The sequence below is a fragment of the Octopus bimaculoides genome, chromosome 7 (assembly GCF_046866305.1).
Source record: "Octopus bimaculoides isolate indiv1 chromosome 7, ASM4686630v1, whole genome shotgun sequence".
NCBI lineage: Eukaryota > Metazoa > Mollusca > Cephalopoda > Octopoda > Octopodidae > Octopus > Octopus bimaculoides.
In genome coordinates this window covers 33,702,861-33,725,974 of record NC_142934.1, presented here as the reverse complement: position 1 = coordinate 33,725,974, position 23,114 = coordinate 33,702,861, and the positions used below count along the sequence as shown (strand labels likewise).

General features: G+C 36.5%; 2 protein-coding genes across 2 annotated transcripts in view; both read left to right on the top strand.

Annotated features, from left to right (window-relative positions):
* LOC149134648 (uncharacterized) overlaps window positions 1-11,954 on the top strand; it is a 14,018-nt gene extending 2,064 nt beyond the window's left edge. Inside the window, exon 2 of the mRNA XM_089355135.1 lies at window positions 10,063-11,954. Within this exon, the coding sequence (XP_089211261.1) occupies window positions 10,198-10,965 (768 nt within the window). The 5' untranslated portion in view covers window positions 10,063-10,197 and the 3' untranslated portion in view covers window positions 10,966-11,954. The remainder of the gene's footprint in view (window positions 1-10,062) is intronic.
* Window positions 11,955-12,663: 709 nt separating this feature from the next.
* The window catches only part of LOC106879381 (electron transfer flavoprotein beta subunit lysine methyltransferase), an 89,588-nt gene continuing 79,137 nt past the window's right edge, over window positions 12,664-23,114 (top strand). The window contains exon 1 of the mRNA XM_089355134.1: window positions 12,664-13,236. Coding sequence (XP_089211260.1) covers window positions 13,229-13,236 — 8 coding nt within the window. The 5' untranslated portion in view covers window positions 12,664-13,228. The remainder of the gene's footprint in view (window positions 13,237-23,114) is intronic.

The window sequence follows — 23,114 nt, the reverse complement described above, 5'->3', positions numbered from 1 at the left end:
TATTTATATTTTATATATATATATATAAACATATATATATGTTTATATATATATATATATATGTTTATATATATATATATATATGTTTATATATATATATATATATATATATATATATATATATATATATGTTTATATATATATATATATATATATATATATATATATATATATATATGTTTATATATATATATATATATATATATATATATATATATATATATGTTTATATATATATATATATATGTTTATATATATATATATATATGTTTATATATATATATATGTTTATATATATATATATATATGTTTATATATATATATATATATATATATATATGTTTATATATATATATATATATATATATATATATATGTTTATATATATATATATATATATGTTTATATATATATATATATATATATATGTTTATATATATATATATATATATATATATATATATATATATATGTTTATATATATATATATATATATGTTTATATATATATATATATATATATATGTTTATATATATATATATATATATGTTTATATATATATATATATGTTTATTATATATATATATATATATATATGTTTATATATATATATATATGTTTATATATATATATATATATGTTTATATATATATATATGTTTATATATATATATATATATATGTTTATATATATATATATGTTTATATATATATGTATATATATATGTTTATATATATATGTATATATATATGTTTATATATATATATATATATATGTTTATATATATATATATGTTTATATATATATATATATATATGTTTATATATATATATATGTTTATTATATATGTATATATATATGTTTATATATATATGTATATATATATGTTTATATATATATATATATATATATATATATATATATATATTATATATATATGTGTGTGTGTGTGTGTAAAGACAAGTGGTGATGGATGCAGAAGTAGATATTATTTTAGACTATATTAAAAGATATTCAGAGGACATTTGGTAAAAAAAAAAAAAAAATAATAATAATAATAATAATAATAATAATAATAATAATGATACCTAAAACCTTAAACTAGTTGGAAGAATGGAATTAATGATAATAAATGAAGGTATGTCTCTTGTAGTGTTGACAATGATACGCCCTCTGTGTTATTTGGTTAACTAGGCGATTCTTGGAGAACAGAATATGGAAAAGCTCCAAGTTACAAAGAGGACAAAAATCCTTACCTTTGTCGTAGGGAACTGAGGTAGCCAGTATAGACCATTCCAAAGAGAATTGTCTATTGCAATCTTTCAGTTCCCAAATAAATTTACTTAGGCCGGTAGTGTTAGCTTTATTCCTATCCCTAAATGAAGAATAATGGTTCGATATTCTCTTGGAGACCTGTGTCGATGAGCTACGTACGTAAAACGAGACATCAGCGTGAGACATTACCTTGCATTGATAAACCACATTCTTGGTTTTGGCATTCGCACTTAAAAACTTAATTCTATTAGGATTTAATTCCGAGATGCTAATCTTATTATTGTTACAGATACTGTTATGTTTCCTAATATTGTACATACTACCTATATTTATACCTAAATGACTATTGCCATCATCTGTGTGTGTTAAATTATTGGAGTAATTATTATTGTTATTGATATGAACATTACTATTATTATCATCGTAACTGGGATGGCTGTCTAGAGATGAGTCTAAAAACCTAAAATTATGGGAAGAAATAATCTGTAACAAATTTTTAGTATTAGAAAACCCAAATCTAACCTTATGTGAGTTGATTATTGGGTAATAGTGGGAACCCTTAGGAAAGTTCCTACTCACCGCATCTCGGAACTGCCGGACCAAATTTGATTTAACTTGCTTCCCAAACGGGAGGATGAGCCAGATATTATTATCAACAGATCTAGATACAGTATTAGTGTGGTTTAATAAATAAAGATTTTTGAATTTGTTGAAGTGTTTAGAGCCAGTTGGACCTCCTCTCTTATGTGAGTGATAAGCATGTTCCACTTTCTCAGTAAAGTGAGAAGAATGGGAAGAAATAGAAGTGGGTTTATCCACGTTAGTAAAGGGGGTATCATGTTGTGTAAAAGGAGAAAGATCACTAGAAGAGTCGATGTACCTTACCTTGTCTTTATAACCTGCCTTCAATAAGGCTGAATTATAAAAGTCAGCCTCCTTATTGAAAATTTGGGGGTTAGAGGAAAGTTTGGAAAGCCTAATTGAGATACTCCTAACCAAATTACTTGTTATATGCCTTGGATGGTTACTAAAGGGGCTTATGTACTTGAGATTAGTTGATGGTTTATGGAAAGGAAAGTGTGTATTACTATGTAAGTCCAAAGTAACATCTAGAAAGTTTACTACAGAGACTTCATCCTCAAAAACGATGCCAAAGCCCATTCTTCTGAAGAATCTAGCTAACCTATTTTTAACCTTTTGTATGCTCTGGGCAGAGGCCTTATGGAGGTATAGCAGACAATCGTCCTTATAAAGACCTCCATTTATGTTAGGGAACTGGTCTGCCATTTCATACAATAAATATGAACAGACCACATCAGCTATTTGAGCTGAATCCGAACTTCCCATAGGAACATCAAAAGCCTCCGGAGTATCCTTAGGGATCCAAAGTTTATTGTTAAATTTAATGATAGATTTACGAGCCGCTAAAATTACATTAATTTCATCCCTAGAAAGACCTGCTTTATTGTGTGCGAACCAAAGCGCTTTGTTAAGGATAATAGAGTTAATGGAGGAGTAGAAACTAGAAATGTCAAACTGTATAAATTTGGTATTATTCTTATCTTTAATTGAATTAAACCAATCTATTACTTGAGAAGAATTTGACCAGAGTTTCAGTTTTAACTTATCAATTATAGTGGGTATATATTTGTCCAGAATGTTTTTACTAAGAATGCCTATGTCAGACCTAGAGGGACAAATAAGACATAGAGAAGGGTTAGACCAAAAATTTATCTTATGGTCCTTAAGAACAAAACGAGGTTGCTTAGGGACCAGAGGTTCAGTCCTATCTTGCAGATTGTATTTGATCATAATTTCCTTAGCTTCCAGGTTAGCTTTCCATAGAATATTGCTTTTGGTAGTCCTATAATTTTTTTCTATCTCTTTTTTCAGTAATTCCATGTATTTATCTTTAGACAGTTTGTATAAACTTCCAGTTTTATCCAACTGTACAAATAATCCTTTGGTTCGATTGATCTTCTCGGTAATGTTGTGGAGGTACCTAAGATGACTGTTCCTGAGAGGAGAGCGACGAAACTTAATATTCCTCACTATAGACCAAATGCCCTCTTCAAATTTATCCAACTTAGTGTGAGATGGGGGAGAGTTCCTCAATTTGAAAAGACTTTTAAAGTTCAAATTTATATCCTTCTTGTTATTTGGTACGTCTAATATCATGGAAATAGGTTTTCCAACTGATTCTGTTTAAAAAGGAGTTAGTCTTGCTAATGAGTAATTTTGATGTAAGTATTCCTTGGTGGAATAGGAATATCTTTAAGGGATGCGTTTATGTTGAAAAGCTCCATAATTGGTAACCATTAAATTAGCAGGTTATAGTGAAGACTGTAACAATATATTAGTTTATGTATGTATTAATATTATCTCAGTTTAAAAAAACCTTGACAATGTAAATATGTTAATAGCTACCATGGGTAGCAAAAATCACACAAAAAAACCAGGATATCACACCCGTTTTCTAGGTAGAGATACCAAGTTAAAGCGATGTATTTTGAGTAGATATGAATAATAACAATAAATGGAGCAAAACGCATATAAATAAAAGTTCCTTTACATATGTTTCAAAATATATGTGCACTCTACTCCAAAGAAGAAAGAGCTGCTGGAATTGCACATATATTCATCATCTGGGAACCAACATGTAGAAGCAAGGCAAATGCGAAATGATAGTTATAATATTATAATATTATATGGCCAAATAAGTGACCGTTAGAAGTAAGAACGCTGGTTTACATAGAGTTATAATGGGAGGGGGGCTGTAAACGCTATACTAAAAGTTAAAATTAAATGATTAAAATGGGGGGAAGGAGGGCAAAATGGATCACAGTAAAGTAAGCTGAAGCCATAAACTATAAGCTAATTCAAATATGGAGGAAGGGACAAAATCAAGAGAGTTCATGATATATATAAAAAAAAAAATTTCTCCTTAAGGAAATAAATAATAATATACTAATATAAGGCGAAGAATGTAAATATATAAAAAATAAATAAAGCATTATAGCTTTGTAATATATTATATTAATATACGGATATTAACGCAAGGTACAGGGTATTTAGTTGAGAAATAGTAATAATAAAAATATACAAGCTTACAAGGAGAAGATCGGGAATATTTAGTAGAAGTTACTGATGGAATAAACACAACCAATGTGGCATTACTAGGAAGAATTTACTTAACCAACTACAGAAGGGGAAAATAAAGAACAAGTGGCAATGGAAGCAGTAATAGATATTGTTTAAGATTATATTAAAAATATTAAAATTAATAGCATACTGATTTGAAGCGAAGAATGTAAACATGATAAATGAAACATCATTGCCTTGTTATATATTAATATACGGAAGTTAACGCAAATCAGTGGTAAAATAAGGTACAAGATATTTTAAAAAGGATGCCCAGAAGTAGACCGACTTGGAGGAGAAGGGTTTGGAGACTTAAAGATCCAGCAAACGGACAGAGATTTAGAGACATACTACTTGAAGCATCTGACGAAATAGAAAGGGATATAGCATCATACAACTGGAGGTTCCTTAGAGACAAACTGCTGAGTGCCACTGACCAGATCTGTGGCTGGTGTAAAGTCCCCTCTCGACCCAAAGTAACTTGGTTGTGGAACAGTGTGGTTGACAGGGCTATCAGACAAAAGAAACAGGCTTGGAAGGACTGGAAGAATGGAAGTAGCAGAGAATTGTATCAGACTGCCAGAAGTGAAGCTAGGAGACAGGTTTATCTAGCCAGAGGGGAAGCAGATAAGAAAAAGTTTGCCAATGTTCTGCGCCGTGAGGTCCAAAGACTTGAAGTATTTCGTTTTGCAAGACAGTGTGTGAGAGAGAATTGTGATGTTGTGGGAGAGAAATGTGTTCGCATGGATGATGGTACGCTTGCTCTAAATGAGGCTGCAAAGAACGAGGTTTGGAGACGCCACTATGAAAGATTGCTCAATAAAGAGAATGAATAGGAGAAAGAGAGTCTGCCGAATGTCCACTGAGGGATCAGCTATCCGAGTTGACAGTTCCATGGTAGATAAAGCAATTATGAGTATGAAGACAGGGAAGGCCCCCGGCCCATCAGGAATCACTGCAGAGATACTCAAAATATCTGGCAGTATCGGTTATAGCCTAGTCACCCATATTGTTAACCAGGTGATACACGAAGGAGTCATACCCAATGACTGGTGTAGCAGCACCATAGTCAACTGTTACAAAGGTAAAGGTGACGCCTTAGATACAAATAATTACAGAGGTATCAAATTGTTGGATCAGATAATGAAAATTACGGAGAGGGTCATAACCCAACTAATTAGGGAGAGAGTCAGTTTAGATGAGATGCAGTTTGGATTTGTGCCAGGTAAAAGCACCACTGATGCTATATTTCTGGTAAGACAGCTGCAGGAGAAATACCTAGCCAAGAATAAACCTCTGTACCTGGCTTTCGTTGACATGGAGAAAGCCTTTGACAGGGTCCCCCGATCCCTTATCTGGTGGTCAATGAGGAAACTAGGGATAGAAGAATGGTTAGTGAGAGCTGTGCGAGTCATGTACAGAGACGCTGTCAGTAAGGTGAGGGTTGGCAATGAGTACAGTGAAGAATTCCGAGTAGAGGTAGGGGTCCACAAAGGTTCTGTCCTCAGCCCCCTCCTATTTATCATTGTCCTCCAGACGATAACAGAGGAATTCAAGACAGGATGCCCCTGGGAGCTCCTCTATGCTGATGACCTTGCACTAATCGCTGAATCACTATCAGAACTAGAGGATAAGTTTCAGGTGTGGAAGCAGGGACTAGAATCGAACTAAAGTTCTAATAAGTAGGAAGGTAGTCAAAACACAGACCCCTTCAGGTAGATGGCCCTGCTCGATCTGTAGAAAAGGTGTAGGTAGAAACTCTGTAAGATGTACCCAGTGCAAGCTATGGACACATAAGAGGTGCAGCAATATCAAAGCAGGTTAACTAGGAAGTTAGTTTTTGTATGTGGCAGATGTTCAGGTGCAATAAACACTGAAAATATGCAGAAAACAACTTCTGTCTCATTCCAGAGAGAAAAACTAGAGGCAGTTGATAGCTTCTGCTATCTGGGTGACCAAGTTAGTAGTGGGGGGGGGTGCACTGAAAGTGTAGCTGCTAGAATAAGAATAGCCTGGGCAAAGTTCAGAGAGCTCTTACCTCTGCTGGCGACAAAGGGCCTCTTGCTCCGAGTAAAAGTCAGACTGTATGACGCATGTATATGAACAGCCATGCTACATGGCAGTGAAACTTGGGCCGTGACTGCTGAGGACAGGCGTAAGCTCGCAAGGAATGAAGCCAGTATGCTCCGATGGATGAGTAATGTCAGTGTGCATACCCAACAGACTGTAAGTATCTTGAGAGAAAAGTTGAACATAAGAAGCATCAGTTGTGGTGTGCACGAGAGACGATTGCACTGGTATGGTCATGTGGAAAGAATGGATGAGGATAGCTGTGTGAAAAAGTGGCACACCCTAACGGTTGAGGGAACCCATGGAAGAGGCAGGCCCAGGAAGACCTGGGATGAGGTGGTGAAGCACGACCTCCGAATATTAAGCCTCACCGAGGCAATGACTTGTGACCGAGACCTTTGGAAATATGCTGTGCGTGGTAAGACCCGGCAAGCCAAGTGAGACCAAAATCCATGGCCTCTGCCAGGGATAGACCAAAATCCAAGGCCTCTGCTAGGGATGTAGCCAGCCCACTCATGCGTAACATTCCTTCTTTGGACACTAAACTCTGCTTGCGAAGACCTGTTGAGGTAAGTGAAATCGAAATCGAAATCGAAATCAAACTAAATTTGTAGACTGGCACCTATGCCAACGTCTTCATTGAACACTAAACTCAGCTTGCGAAGACTTGTTGGGGCAAGCGAAAGCGAAATCGTGATGGCACCAGTACCAGTAAATCACTAAGAGCACCATCCGAGTGTGATCGTTGCCAGAGCACCAACTGTCTGGCTTTCGTGCCAGTGGCACGTAAATAGCACCATTTGAGTGTGACCGTTACCAACGTCGCTTTCCTGGCACTTGTGCCAGTGGCACGTGAAAAGACATTCGAGCGAGTTCATTACCAGTCCCGCTGGACTGGCTCCTGGGCAGGTGGGACGTAAATTACACCATTTCAAGCGTGGCCGTTGCCAGTACCTCCTGACTGGCCTTCATGCTGGTGACACATAAAAGCACCCACTACACTCTCTGAGTGGTTGGTGTTAGGAAGGGCATCCAGCTGTAGAAACTCTGCCAAATCAGATTGGAGCCTGGTGTAGCCATCTGGTTCACTAGTCCTCAGTCAAATCGTCCAACCCATGCTAGCATGGAAAGCGGACGTTAAACGATGATGATGATGATGATGATGATACGTGCTTACAAGGAGAAGATTGGGTATATTTAGTTAAAGTTACTAGTGGTGCCAGGACAACTCATGTAGCATTACTGGGAAGGAATTATTTAACAAACTATAGAAGGGGAAAATAAAAGACAAGTGGCAATGGAAACAGAAATATATATATATATTTATTTAGGGTGGGCTTCTCTCAGTTTCTATCTTCAAAATCCACTCACAAGGCTTTGGTCAGCTTGAGGCTATAGCAGAAGAAACTTGCCCAAAGTGCCATGCAGTGGGACTGAACCTGGAACCAAGTGGTTGGGAAGCAAACTTCCTACCACACAGCCATGACCTGTTTACTAGTATCATGGAAGGTCAAAGCAAGGAGACAGTAACCCTCTCTCGCACACGCACAACACAACACAACACAGCACAGCACACATGCACATATTATTCCTACATACATATTTAGGATGGGCTTCTCTCAGTTCCTGTCTACCAAATCCACTAACAAGGCTTTGATCAGGCCTAGGCTATAGTAGAAGACACTTGTCCAAGGTATCACACAGTGTAACTGCTCCTGAAATTATGTGAAAGTAAACTTCTTACCACAATGCCCCTAGACATACACATGCATGTGTTGTTCTACATTTGTATATACCTTATGAATATGCACATCTTTATTTCAATGCAGCTTCAAGTGTCTGTATTAATACACACACATACATATTGATGTGTTTTCACATCCAGCACACTCCCCAATTGCTTATAAAGGATGTTTAATGCGTTTATATCATCACCATCATCATTACTGCTCCCCAAAACATTACCAGATTTCATCATTATCATCATTAAGAATTCTGATATTTGATACTACTACTACTTTTACTACTATTACTACCATTGCCACCACCAAAATTATCTATCTAGACCACCATCATCAGCAGAGTTTCCTTCAACAATAGTTACAATAAACTCCTTTTCGCTAGAAGGGAAGACACTTTCTGTTCATTTTATATTTCTCATCTCCGTGTAAACTGTTCTAGTGAAATGGGATAACTTAATGACTTCTAGTATAATTACGTGTGTGTGTGTGTGTGTGTGCCATAGTCTTGCTTGTAACTAGCAAAGTATTAGAAGCAAGAGAGAAAAGCCCGAAGTGAAAAAGTACATCTAAAACACACACACACACACACACACGGCATTGCTGCCTCTTTTGAAATCAAGGATCCATAGGACTACTTTTTAATACTATTTTACTTAGCATTAAATAGATGGAGTTCTGTTGTTGGTGTTATTTAACCCTGGTTCTGCTCTGATTCAGAAGATATAGGATCAAAGGCATTCCAGCTGTGACCTTCCTGTCTTCCCCTTCTCCCATGACAGCATATATTTATTTACAACTACACTCTTCACTCTGCCCTTTGCCTTTTTAAGAAGTTAGTGTGATCTGAGGGAAATTTTGTTACTGTTTCTACCGTGTAGATGTGCTCTCATTGATTCAAGTGGATGAAAAGTTGAACCCTTTTCTGAATTAAAACACTGATGAGTTGCAGAAACACAGCGATAGATTCCAATGCTCCACCTGCTCAACACCAAACCACCTCTCTCTCTCTTTATCTCTCTCTCTCTCTACTCACACACTCACCCTTAAATATACATTAAGAATGTCAACAGATTATTATCCCAGTTACTTATTATGGTTGTTAAGACAATAGCTAAAATTTCAAATTTCTATCATCATTATTGTCATCTTCATTTTAACCCTTTTGCTACCAACTCTACTGAGACTGCCCCTTGTTCTATAAAGCGAATTTCCTGTTTTAAAGTGATCTAAATTAAAAACTTCCATCAAAATTTCATGTTAATTTATGTTCTAAACATGAACTTAGTAATGATAATTATTTTACTAAATATTTTGTTATTTTTTACAATTTATTGAGCAAAGGCTGCGTATTTCATCAGAAATATGGTATCTAAAAGAGTCAATATCAGGATGCCTCTGTTGATCAGATTGCAAAAGTCTGTAATACAATAACTTACCAATCATTTTCATGCTGTGTTTGTCTAATTTATATTATAGTTGTTTAATTCTCTTATATGTAACATAAGCTTTCATTTATTGATGCTCACAAATCTATCTATCTGGCTGTTGTATCCCATCTTTAATTGTTTCTATTACTAATGGAACATGCTCTGCTTAAATCATTCTATATATCTGCAAAGGTTACAGTTTTGTGTGAGTGTTGGCAGCAGATTCATAACTACTATCATTGGAAAATAGATTCATATATCAAAGAATGCTTGTGAAACACCAACATTTTATTCTATTTGAAGAAATTGGTCACTCATAATGTAAAAGTAGTGTTGTGTGTCTTTTGTCTTGAAATTGAAAGAAAATTTTGATGCCAACATTTAAAATTATTTCTTTATTTTTTTAGATTTTGAAATTGGAGATTACACAGTTCATTCATACAGACACTTGCCGATGACTTGCACATAGTGTTTTTGAAATTACTGACACTTCTAAATTGAAGAAACTTTTTTATAAAAAACTGCTTTCTTTTGGAAGCAAGATGCAACAAGATCCAGTTCTAAGACCATTTCATTGCGAAATTTGTGGTAAAAATTTCACCTTGAAAAGGGATTTAAGAATGCATCTAAAAACCCATGTTGTAAAGAAAGCTTTTAGCTGTGAGCTTTGTGGGAAACGTTTTGCTTTAAATTCTTATCTGAGAAAACATATAAGAACCCATGCTGGGGAGAAACCTTTCCAGTGTGAGTTATGTAGGAAAGAATTCTCCCGAAACTCTTTATTAAGCCGGCACATACGGACGCACACTGGAGAAAGACCATTTCACTGTGACATTTGTGGTAAAGATTTTGTTGATAATTCAACTTTAAAGAGGCATATTAGAATTCATACTGGTGAGAAACCTTTCCATTGTGAAATATGTGAAAGAGAATTTGCCCGGAATTCCCATCTCAGAGAACATATTAAAACACACACAGGAGAAAAACCATATCATTGTGAAATATGCGGCAAAGACTTTTCTCAGAATTCCTATCTGAAGGAACACATAAAAATACATACTGGTGAGAAACCTTTCCAGTGTGAAATTTGTGGAAAGGATTTTTCTCGGAATTCCCATTTAAAAGAACACATCAAAATACATACTGGAGAAAAGCCTTTTCACTGTGAAATCTGTGGGAAAGATTTTTCTCAAAATTCCCATCTAAAAGAACATGTAAAAACTCATCTGAATGATAAACCATATCACTGTGAAATGTGTGGGAATTCCCTGTTATGTTATTATATGAGAACACATATAGAAGTACAATGATAAAAATCTAATACTGCAATATCTCACTTAGTTATTAAACAAATTATTTCTCATGTGCTGTATTTCCCATTCTGAAAATACAATTGCAGTTTTTTTCTGGAATCAAACTGCCAACAAAAATATCTATATATCTTCATTTTAAAAATATATTCAAAGACAGACATGGTGGTAAGATAATAGATGCCTATAAGATGAAAGTGTGCTTATATATGTGTGTTGCAGGGAGGTAATAACTCATATGCACTCTTCAATAAGTCAATAAAAGGTCCATGATAGTGCAGCTGTAGCTCCTATTTTTATAAAAGGAGTGTTATACAAATATTCAACATTGTTTTATCAGTGTTGACCTGAATCTTAAATACAATCATGTTTAAAGATTGCATTACAGTCCCTGAGTCCTATTGAATCATACAGGATGTAGCAAAAATACCTCCCCTATAATAGTTGACAAATGTTTCAACAGCAAACACAATGTGCAAAAGTCGAAAGTATGTTTATAACTGAAAAAAGAACAAAAGAAAAAGCTGTTTGATTTTAGCTACATGAAGACACTATTACCATCTGCCTAACTTTACTAGTGCCACATCGATAACCATGTAAAATATGGGAGGATTTTCTGCTGCATCTTGTATTATAAATAATGTATATGTTTCTTTGATAGCTGAACATCTAAAGCAAAACCTACAGAAATACCAACATGCTGTATGGTCAGTAAGCAATAGCTGTTACATAGATTCAAGTATTTAATACCCATAACTACTACTTAAGTAGAATTCCATTGTTGCAATGATGTCTTTTGAGGTTTTTGTAAACATTGAAACCTACAAAACCCTATATCAATTGAGTAGCTTCCTGTTAGATCTGCCAACTCATGGCAGAGAGCCATTCATTGGGACCAATCCATTAGTCCAGTACACTGGATACACAACTGTAATATCTTCATTGTTGTTCTCTCTGTAAATGCTATTATAAATTTTTACAACTTAAAACATATCGTTCACTTTTTCATATACAAGAAATTTTCTAAGGGAAATTGATTTCATTATGAACATATATATGAGTCAGGTTTTCTTAATGTGACTCATACATATGTATATAAACACACACACACACATGCCATCATTAGAACTGTCAAAATGAATAAAACTTTCATAAATTTTAGCATATAAATACACATGTACATGTTTAGACATGATGCTATATAAATGAGTATACATGCATAAAACAAAACATACACATCTGCACATGTACTGATACTAAATACTTGCACGTATACACACATACATGTACAAATATCCTGTTGGTGTTGTTGAAATTGCAATGAACTTTTGATGTATTGCACCATCTTTCTCCACTGTTGAGAAATCTAGAAATAAAGCTAAATGATAGCATGCATGCATGCAGACATACATGTATATATATATATATATATATATATATATATATATATTATAATGTTAGGCAATTACAAAATCCAAACTTACAAGGAAATACAATTTGATAATATCAAATTGAGTTGTATATTGAAAAATATTTTAATAATTTAGAGAAGAACCACCATGATGCAAGTCGCACGAAGAAGGAGATCAGACACCATCAAGAAAAGTGTACTATACAAAACTAGTTTGAAAATCTAAAAAATCCAAGGGAGAATTTATAATACATGAAAATCTATCAAATATTGGACTAAGAATTAAAATCGGTAACGTTTAAGAAATGAAAGTGGGAGAAAGACTACGTGCGTTTCATGGCCACATAATAGTGGGAAATATCTGGTCAATCTACAATGAATCGAACAAGATAGATACCACCCAATTTGAGGACACTCCTCAGGTCTGGTAACTTCAAAAAACGTATCTTAAATTTAAAACTGCATAAAATAAGAAAAGTATAAAAATCTGTCCATTTAAGCAACATTTAGTACAAAGGAAATTATCAAGGTTTTATAATAAAACACATCAAATAGCAATAAATATCTGTCAAATTTAAGGCATGAAGCGTCAATTGGGGAGATAATATCTGTAGATAAGGAAAAGGAAACATATATAACAAAAGTGTGATTAGCTAGTAAAGGGAAAAAAACGTGCAAGAATATAAGGGAAAAATGCCACATAACTTAACGAGGAAGCTTGGTTGATTGGGGTACTATCCAAAACCAAAGAAAAATATACTATGTGTATCACGTGACAAAATGGCGCCCACCACGTGAGATACGAAAGCATGGCGTGGAAGGAGAAGAGGGAAGAAAAACTAAGAAGAAAAGATGATAAGGTAAGTGCGTAGACCTGGAATCAAACAATATTATGCTGCTTTGTAAAAGAGTAGAAGAGAAAATAGTGAAAAAGTGATGGGAGCAAACATGTAAAAGTAATTAAGAGTACGTAAAATATATAATAACTAAAAATGACAAAAATGAAGGAAGGTAGTATTATGGTGGACTTATAAAGTATCTCCAAGTAGGAAGTTAATATTATCTCGAACCACGGACCTGAAGAGTGTCCTCATATTGGGTGGTATCTATCTTGTTCTATTCATTATGTGGCCATGAAACGCGTAGTCTTTCTCCCACTTTCATTTCTTAAACGTTACCAATTTTAATTCTTAGTCCAATATTTAATAGATTTTCATGTATTATAAATTCTCCCTTGGATTTTTTAGATTTTTAAACTAGTTTTGTATAGTATACTTTTCTTGATGGTGTCTGATCTCCTTCTTCGTGCAAGTTGCACCATGATGGTTCTTCTCTAAATTATTAATATATATATATGTGTGTGTGTGTGTGTATAAGAGAGAGAGAGATTTTCAAGTTCAAGGTAAAAAAGAGAACAGATTCCATCATGGGAGTTGAACCACACATCAATCATTTGCTACACGACTGTACTGCTAATTACTCTAAATGTGCTCTGAACAAATTAAACCCAAATCAGCAGTTATGGTACTCCAGCATGACTGCAGCTGCTTGCCTGAAACAAATAAAAGAATGAAAGAATAAATGTTTTGCTAGATTTGCTTACAGTACCCCCACCTGCTTCCTGGTCGTACTGCATGTGAATCATGGACAATGTCTCAACTACTTAATCACCAGCAGATAGGCTAACCTACTAACTGCTAACTCAGTGCATGCTGAAATAATTCTCCCTTGTTTATAAGTTAAAGCAAATACCAAAATATGATTAGTGCTTAATTGTAACAACTAACAACAGATGTATAGTTCAACATCCTTGTTGGAATCTTTTCTCTTTTTTGTCTTACATTATACTTATAAATCATCATCATCATCATCATCGTTTAATGTCCACCTTCCATGCTAGCATGGGTTGGACGATTTGACTGAGGACTGGTGGAGCCCGAAGGCTACACCAGGCTCCAATCTGATTTGGCAGAGTTTCTACAACCGGATGCCCTTCCTAATGCCAACCACTCCGAGAGTGTAGTAGGTGCTTTTACATATCACCCGCACGAAGGCCAGTCAGGCGATACTGGCAACGGTCACGCTCAAAATGGTGTATTTTATGTGCCACCCACACAAGAGCCAGTCCAGGGACACTGGCAATGATCTCGCTCGAAAGTCCTTGCACATGCTGCGGGCACAAGTGCCAGGTTTCAGATATTTGTTTGACCTAATAGTTAAGAGGCAAGGATCACAATTACTATGTCCTGTGTTTAATCTAGATTTGTTTTACTCTTTTATCATTACTTTGGTCAACCCAAGCCTTGTGAGTGAAAAAAGGTAGATAGAAAATGTGTAATTTACCTGAGGATTATGTTAAAAGTACAAGTGTCTGTAGAATACTGAGATACTCAGATAATTCATTGTCATTATGATATAGGTATTTATATAACACACACACATATAATTGAAATGTCTTCCATCCTGCACTTATTGTTTTTGAGATTTCAGCATCCATATCTTAACACATGTTCACTGTGTCCTAAGTAGACATACTTCTTTACCTCCTCAATTTCATCACTTCCCATCTTTATTTGGCCTTGTGCTACATTTTCTGACCACATATATTTTGTTTTCATGCGATTCCTTCTAAGAACTACTACTAAGTGTTGAGTACTCACCTTTATCAGCATGGTCTGCTGCTGATCTGTGGCTTCAGTGATGAGTACAATGTCATCTGTGAATTAGAGGTGTATTAGTTGCTCACCATTGATTTTCATGCCATCTGTCCAGTCAATGTCGTTTAATGACCATTTCTAGATATGTGGGTTAAAGAACTTTGGAGAAACTGTATTTCCTTGCTTGACATTCCTTCTCAATTGGGACCCTTACTGGTGGCGAGAGCAAAGCTGTATCTATTGTGCACCCTGAGTTTACATCTCTGAGCAGTTTGATGTATTGCACCTCGACACCTTGCATTTCCAGAGATTTCAACACTGTGTTTATGTTGATGCTCTCAAAGACCTTTTCATAATCAACAAAAGTGATACACAGAGGAAGCTTGTATTTGTTCGCTTGTTCTGTGTTAGAGTGAACACTTGATCTAACATACTATACTTCTTACAGAAACCTTCTTCCTCTCTCAGCTGTTGGTCATTGAAGTGTTTTGATAGTCTGGTGACTATGACCTTTGTAAACAGCTTATAGAGGTGAAAAAAGAGGCATATGGAGTGGTAATTTTTTAAAAAATACTCTTTATCATCCTTCTTAAAAAAGATGTGCTCCAAACAAAGCTAGACAATACCACATGTGCCAAACTCTTCAATAGCACTGTCCTACCTGCACTCATATGAAAGTGAGACATGGGCTACTATGAAGAGAACAGAACATTGACTGGCTACAGTGCAAATGGCCATGGAAGGATCCAAGAGAGCCCATTCAAAATGTGGTAATTTGAGAATTGAGTGGAGTGAACAATGTGATTACAGAGTGCCAAAAACACAAGTTTTGCTGATTCAGATGTTGCAAGGTTCATAGACAACAGGTAGACCTGTGCTATTGCCTAGTGGTATCCAAGAGATCAGAAAAGGTCACTTGAAAGGCCTCCATAATGATGGGAAGAGGATTTGGTAAAGCAATTTGGATCAAGAAAGAAAAGAATGGCACAATCAAGACAAAATTGAAACAAATTGTGACCATCAGTGTATAACAGCCCCTGAGAGCCTGGTCAATACTGTGATATAGGTAAAATAAATATCAGGGATGCTTTATTCCTTGCAGCAACTGCAAGAGCTACTCAGAAGTTTTTCAAGCTCTTTTAAATTCATTGCAATGCTGTAAACCCTTCTGTATTGTCAACAGGTATCTCAAGGTCACAAGCATTTCACCCTTTAGCCTGTATACTTTGCCTGAGTGAGCAGCAAGGATTGAGCTGGTCCACTTGCAATCTCTTATCAACCACAGCCAACTTGATCTAGTTTCAGCTTCTATAACTGTTTCCTTAATAAGAGAAAGAAGTCCCAAACACACACATACTCAAACCCACATACACACACACACACACACATATATATATACATACACACATATATATATATATATATATATATATATATACTGAAAAAGCTGCCACAAATTTTAAACGCCATTTGTGTTTACTTTGTGTATATATAACTGGCACTCTGTCACTATGACAAGTGTTTCAGTTGATCTGATCAAAGGAACAGCCTACTAGTGAAATTAACGTGCAAGTGGCTAACATTCCACAGACATGTGTACCCTTAACATAGTTCTCTGAGCGATTCAGCTTGACACAGAATGTGACCAGGCTGGCCCTTTGAAATACATGTACAACTCAATTTTGTCAGCTGAGTAAACTGGAGCAACATGAAATAATATATCTTGCTCAAAGATACAATGCACCACCAGGAATCAAACTCATGACCTTACAATTGTGAGCCAAACACCATAGCCACTAAGCCATGCTCCTTCACTATACACACACATGTGTGTGCACACATACACATATTTGTGTGTATAAAATTTAGGTTCGTTAAAATATATTTGTGACATATTTTCACTTCCTAAAGACAAATTCACTCCAATTACCACAGAGAAAAAAATTCTTTCTTCGAGGCCTCTGCCAGGGGTGTAGCCAGCCCACTTATACATACCTTTCCTTCATTGGACACTAAACTCTGTTTGCGAAGACCTGTTGAGGCAAATGAAATCGATCCAAATTCGACGACTGGCACCCATGCCAATCTCTCCTTCATTGGATACTATACTCGGCTTGCGAAGACCTGTTGGGGCAAGTGAAATCGAAATCGTGATTGAACCAAATTCGATGACTGGCACCTGTGCCAGTGGAGTGGTAAGAGCACCATCTGAGCGTGATCATTGCCAGAGCAGCTGCCTGGCTTCAGTGCCAGTGGCACGTAAATAGCACTATTTGTACATGATCGTTACCAGCGTCGCCTTCCTGGCACCTGTGCCAGTGGCACATAAGAAAACATTTGAGTGAGGTCATTGCCTGTGCCGCTGGACTGGCTCTTGTGCAAGTGGCACATAAAAAACACCATTTTGAGCGTGGCCGTTTCCAGTACCGCCTGACTGGCCCTTGTGCCGGTGGCACGTAAAAGCACCTACTACACTCTCGGAGTGGTTGGCATTAGGAAGGGCATCCAGCTGTAGAAACTCTGCCAGATCAGACTGGAGCTTGGTGCAGCCTTCTGGTTTGCCAGTCCTCAGTCAAATCGTCCAACCCATGCTAGCATGGAAGGTGGACGTTAAACGATGATGATGATATAAGGTGTTAAAATATATCTGTCCAATGCTTCCCCTAACTGGATTCCCAGACATGTGCTTCTGGTTCCTTAACTTTTCTCAATGGGAAATACAGAAGAGTGATAAACCTTGGTAGATTCAATGCTGTAACTTTAACTAAAAACAGTCAACATCAGTAACTGAGTAGTGCTAGTGGTCTGCTTGGTTGGAATAAAAATAGCAGCATCAGTGCTGAGCACTGATTAGGAATAAACAAACTTTAAGTTAGTTAAGATATGTTTGTGACATATTTTAATTTCTAAGGGCAAATTCACTGCAAGAGGATCTTTTTCTCCATGGTAAATGTAATGAATTTGCCTTTAGAAGTTAAAATATATTACATTTTAATTAACCTAAAGTTTGTTTATTCCTAATTACTGCTTGGTCCTGACACCTCTATTTTTATCTCAACCAGGTGGTTCATTAGTGCAACTCAGTCACTGATGTTGACTGTTTTTAGTTAAAGCTATGGCTTATCCCTATTTTGCCTTTAGAAGTTAAAATATGTCACAAATGCATTTAACTAACCAAAAGTTTGTTTACTCCTAATCAATGCTTGGCATTGATGTTGCTATATATATTGGGTCATCCCATAAATAATGCAGTTTTTTTTAATTGCATGAAAAGTCAAAGGGGGACGGGATAAACTATCTGCATCAACCTGCTATAAAAGCAGATAGTAATTTTACCTTGTCCTTATTCTTAGTGCAAGTTTTGAACAGTGCAGTTCAATTTTAATAGTTATTTTCTCAAAGCTATAACGGAAGTGACAACGGAGCATATTCGGCATATTTTGCTTTATGAGTTCAATGAAGGCAACAACGCAACAGAAAATGTGAGGAATATTAAGGCAGTTTATGGGGATCGGACAGTAAGCATAAGCCAATCCAGAAATTCTGAGCTGGAAACTACAGCCTAGAAGACAAGCCTCATCCTGGAGAATCTGTAGAGCTTCATGAGGACTTCCTACAAACCCTGGTGGAACAAAATCCCATCGTAACTGTTGAGGAACTAGCAGAGCAGCTTGGATTTGGTCATTTAACCATTCATCAACACCTGTATGCTATCGGAAAAGTCAGCAAATTGGGTCAGTGGGTTCCTCACAAACTTTCTGAGTCTAATTGTGTGCAGAGAGTGAATGTTTTCTCTTCTTTGCTGTTACGTTTCACAAATGAGCTTTTTTTTGACTGAATAGTGACTGGTGACATGAAATGGGTTCTCTATAAAAATGTCAAGCACTGAAGACAGTGGGTAGGGAAAGGAGAAACACCAGTACCCCAGGCAAAAGAAGGTCTTCACCCACATAAGTTGTTGTTATCTGTTTGAAAGGATATGGAAGGTTTAATCGACTTTGAACTTTTAAACCCAAATCAAATGATAAAGGAGATCTACTGCGAGCAGCTTAAGTCAGCACTAGAAGAAAAACAACCATCTTTGGTTTCAAGATTAAAGGTGCTCTTCCATCAAGTTTTAACGTTCTAGCTCACTTCTACTGTTAACAGCAGTGCTTGGAAGGAGGGTGTGTAGTATGTGATTATCACATTGACCATGACAGAGAAAGTTGTCATGGCAATACCTGCTCAGAGGCTTATGCTAAGTTGCAGAAAATGTATAGAGAGGAGTGTGTGAGCTGCACACAAGTATATGAGTGGTTCAGATGTTTACAATATGGCCGAAAAATGTCGATATTGATGAATGTTCTGAGAGACCTGCAACCAGCAGAACCAAGAAAAACATTGCAGATGTGCATGCAGCTGTGAGAGGAAATCGTTGAATCACTATCTTTAAGTTATCAGAGGATGTGCAGATTAGTTACAGTTCAGTTCAGTCCATTATCACTGAAGATTTGGGTTTGAGATGCGTGTCTGCTAAGTTTGTGCCAAAACTGTTTTCAGATGACCAAAAAGACACTTGGGGTTTCAGTTGCATAAGATCTCCTTGATTGTGTCGAGAATGATGAAAACTTTTTGAAAACTTTGCTAAGCTGGTATTACCAAACTTTTGGCAAAATTTAATGCAGATTCTCTGTTCAACTTTCTCAGTCATGGTCAATGCAACGATCACACCCTACACATTTTCCTTCCAGGCACTTCTGTAGGCAGCAGAAGTGAGCTAGAACATTAAAACTTAGTATGCATGCACAGCAGAGTTCAAGGTCGATTTATGTCAGGCAGCTTCACTTTGCGTGCTTTAGCTTCGTTACTATGGCAACAGTCCAGATACTTATTGATCAGACCACGTATACATACATACATATACACCACATGCAACAAGCTTGTTTCAGTTTCTGTCTCCCAAATTCACTTACAAAGCTCTGGTCAGTCCAGGGCTATAGTAGAAGATAGTTGTATAAGGTGCCAGCATTTTGGTCAGGAAGCAGACTTCTTAACTACATACCCACACCTGTGCCTATGCCAATATGTAAAAAAAATAAAACATGTGAAGAGCAATGAAGATGATGATGTGCATATTTATATTTTTCATTTATATATAGGTGCAGGAGTGGCTGTGGGGTAAGTAGCTTGCTTAGCAACCACATGGTTCCAGGTTCAGTCCCATTGCGTGGCACCTGGGGCAAGTGTCTTCTACTATAGTCTAGGGCCAACCAAAACCTTGTGAGTGGATTTGGTAGATGGAAACTGAAAGAAGCCCGTCGTATATATGTATATATATGTATGTGTGTGTGTATGTTTGTGTGTCTGTGTTTGTCCCCCCCCCCCCAACATCGCTTGACAACCGACGCTGGTGTGTTTACGTCCCCGTCAGCGGTTCGGCAAAAGAGACTGATAGAATAAGTACCAGGCTTACAAAGAATAAGTGCTGGGGTTGATTTGCTTGACTAAAGGTGGTGCTCCAGCATGGCCGCAGTCAAATGACTGAAACAAGTAAAAGAGAGTATAAGAGAAGTCTAATTCAACATAAACCTAATTAATTCATTTGAGCTAATGAGAGTGCCTCTATGGTAGTTTAATTTCATTGAAATAACAATTAAATCTCTCCCAAATTACACTTACAATCTTACTAAAAAGGAAGGACACATTGGACAATTAATTCTTTCTCTAACTAAATGATGGGATGGTCATAGCTAGTAATGTTTTTGATCAGAGGTCTGCTTGATCAGTGCTGTCCTGAGGCTAAACAACAACTTCCTCTCTTGTATAAACAGCTACCATATATTATATGTCTTCTATTTCTGTTTGATTTCTCTTCTCTAAACTGCAGAGTTTTTTAATGGTCCCTGACAAAACCTCATTGACCTTGTCACTTAAAAATCAACTTTTCCCCAATATTTTGTTAGTCCAGCTGAGTTAGTAAGAGACTATCAGTGAAATCAGAGACACTAATTTTTTTTCCTAAAACCTCAAGCACCCTCTTGACACACCTTGTTGACCTTTGTTTGTTGCAGCACTAATACAGTAGTTTTTCTTCTATTAGTTGTTAAAACTGTTTTAGTTATAACTAGAAACTGAAGTAGAAATGCCCTGAGTGTATTTTGTTAATGAAATGACTCAAGCTTAACATTTCATATTTAAAACTTCATGTCAGTTGTAAAATATGACTGTTAGCTTGTGAGAGATGATGCTCTTGGTTTAGGCTAATGACTGTGTAACACGGTAATGTGTAGCTTTAAGTGAACACAGTCATCAGGTTGTATATAATATACATGTATATAATATACATTATATGTATATAATATACATTTTATGTATAACAAATCAATAGAATTTTGGGATAATATAAATACAAAGCCAAAAAACTATATCAGCTTAAAAAATAATAAAAATAGGAAAAATAAATTTTGTACACAATGTTTTCTTCTCTATCTATATACATAATATATGCATACTTCAGACAAATATACATACATTAAACATATATACATTATACATATATATGTTCTTTATAGATGCATGCATCATATATGTATTATTATATCCCACTTGTTCATCATTCTGACATATGTTATAACTTCTCAAAGTAGTGTCAGCTATGTTCATCATATATATATATATATATATATATCATCATCATCATCGTCGTTTAACATCCACTTTCCATGCTAGCATGGGTTGGACGATTTGACTGAGGACTGGTGAAACCAGATGGCTACACCAGGCTCCAATCTGATTTGGCAGATTTTCTACAGCTGGATGCCCTTCCTAACGCCAACCACTCCGAGAGTGTAGTAGGTGTTTTTACGTGCTACCGGCACAAAGGCCAGGCAGGCGGTACTGGCAACGGCTACACTCAAAATGGTGTATTTTACGTGCCACCTGCACAGGAACCAGTTCGGTGGCACTGGCAACGATCTCGCTCAAATGTCTTTACACGTGCCATCTGGCACAAGTGCCAGGAAGGCGATGCTGGGCACAGGTGCCATTGATGGTTTCGCTTTCACTTGCCCCAATAAGTCTTTGCAAGCCGAGTTTCGTTTACAATGAAGGAAACGACGTTGGCATGGGTGCCAGTCGTCGAATCTAATTCGATTTCAATTTCACTTACCTCAACAGGTCTTTGCAAGCTGAGTTTAGTGTCCGATGAAGGAAGGTACGCATAAGTGGGCTGCCTGAGGCCTTTGATTTAGGTCTCACTTGGCTTGCCTGGTCTTCTCATGCACAGCATATTTCCAAAAGTCTCGGTCAGAAGTCATTGCCTCGGTGAGGCCCAATGTTTGAAGGTCGTGCCTCACCACCTCATCCCAGGTCTTCCTGGGCCTACCTCTTCCACAGGTTCCCTCCACTGCTAGGGTGTGGCACTTTTTCACACAGCTATCCTCATCCATTCTCGCCATATGACCATACCAGCGCAATCATCTCTCTTGCACACCACAACTGATGCTTCTTAGGTTCAACTTTTCTCTCAAGGTACTTACACTCTGTCTAGTATGCACACTGACATTACACATCCATCGGAGCATACTGGCTTCATTCCTTGCGAGCCTATGCATGTCCTCAGCAGTCACGGCCCATGTTTCACTGCCATGAAGCATGGCTGTTTGTATACATGCTTCATACAATCTGCCTTTTACTCTGAGAGAGAGACCCTTTGTCGCCAGCAGAGGTAAGAGCTCTCTGAACTTTGCCCAGGCTATTCTTATTCTAGCAGCTACGCTTTCAGCGCACCCACCCCCACTACTAATTTGGTCACCTAGATGTGGCAGAAGTTGTTTTCTGCACATTTACATTGTTTATAGCTCTTGAACATCTGCTACAAACGAAAATTAACTTCCTAGTTAACCTTCCTTTGATATTTCTGCACTTCTTATGTGTCCATAGCTTACACTGGGTACATCTTATAGAGTTACTACCCACGCCTTTTCTACAGATCGAGCAGGGCCATCTTCCCGAAGGGGTTTGTGTTTTGTCTGCCTTCCTACTTATTAGGACTTTGGTTTTAGCTAGGTTGACTCTAAGGCCCTTTGATTCTAGTCTTT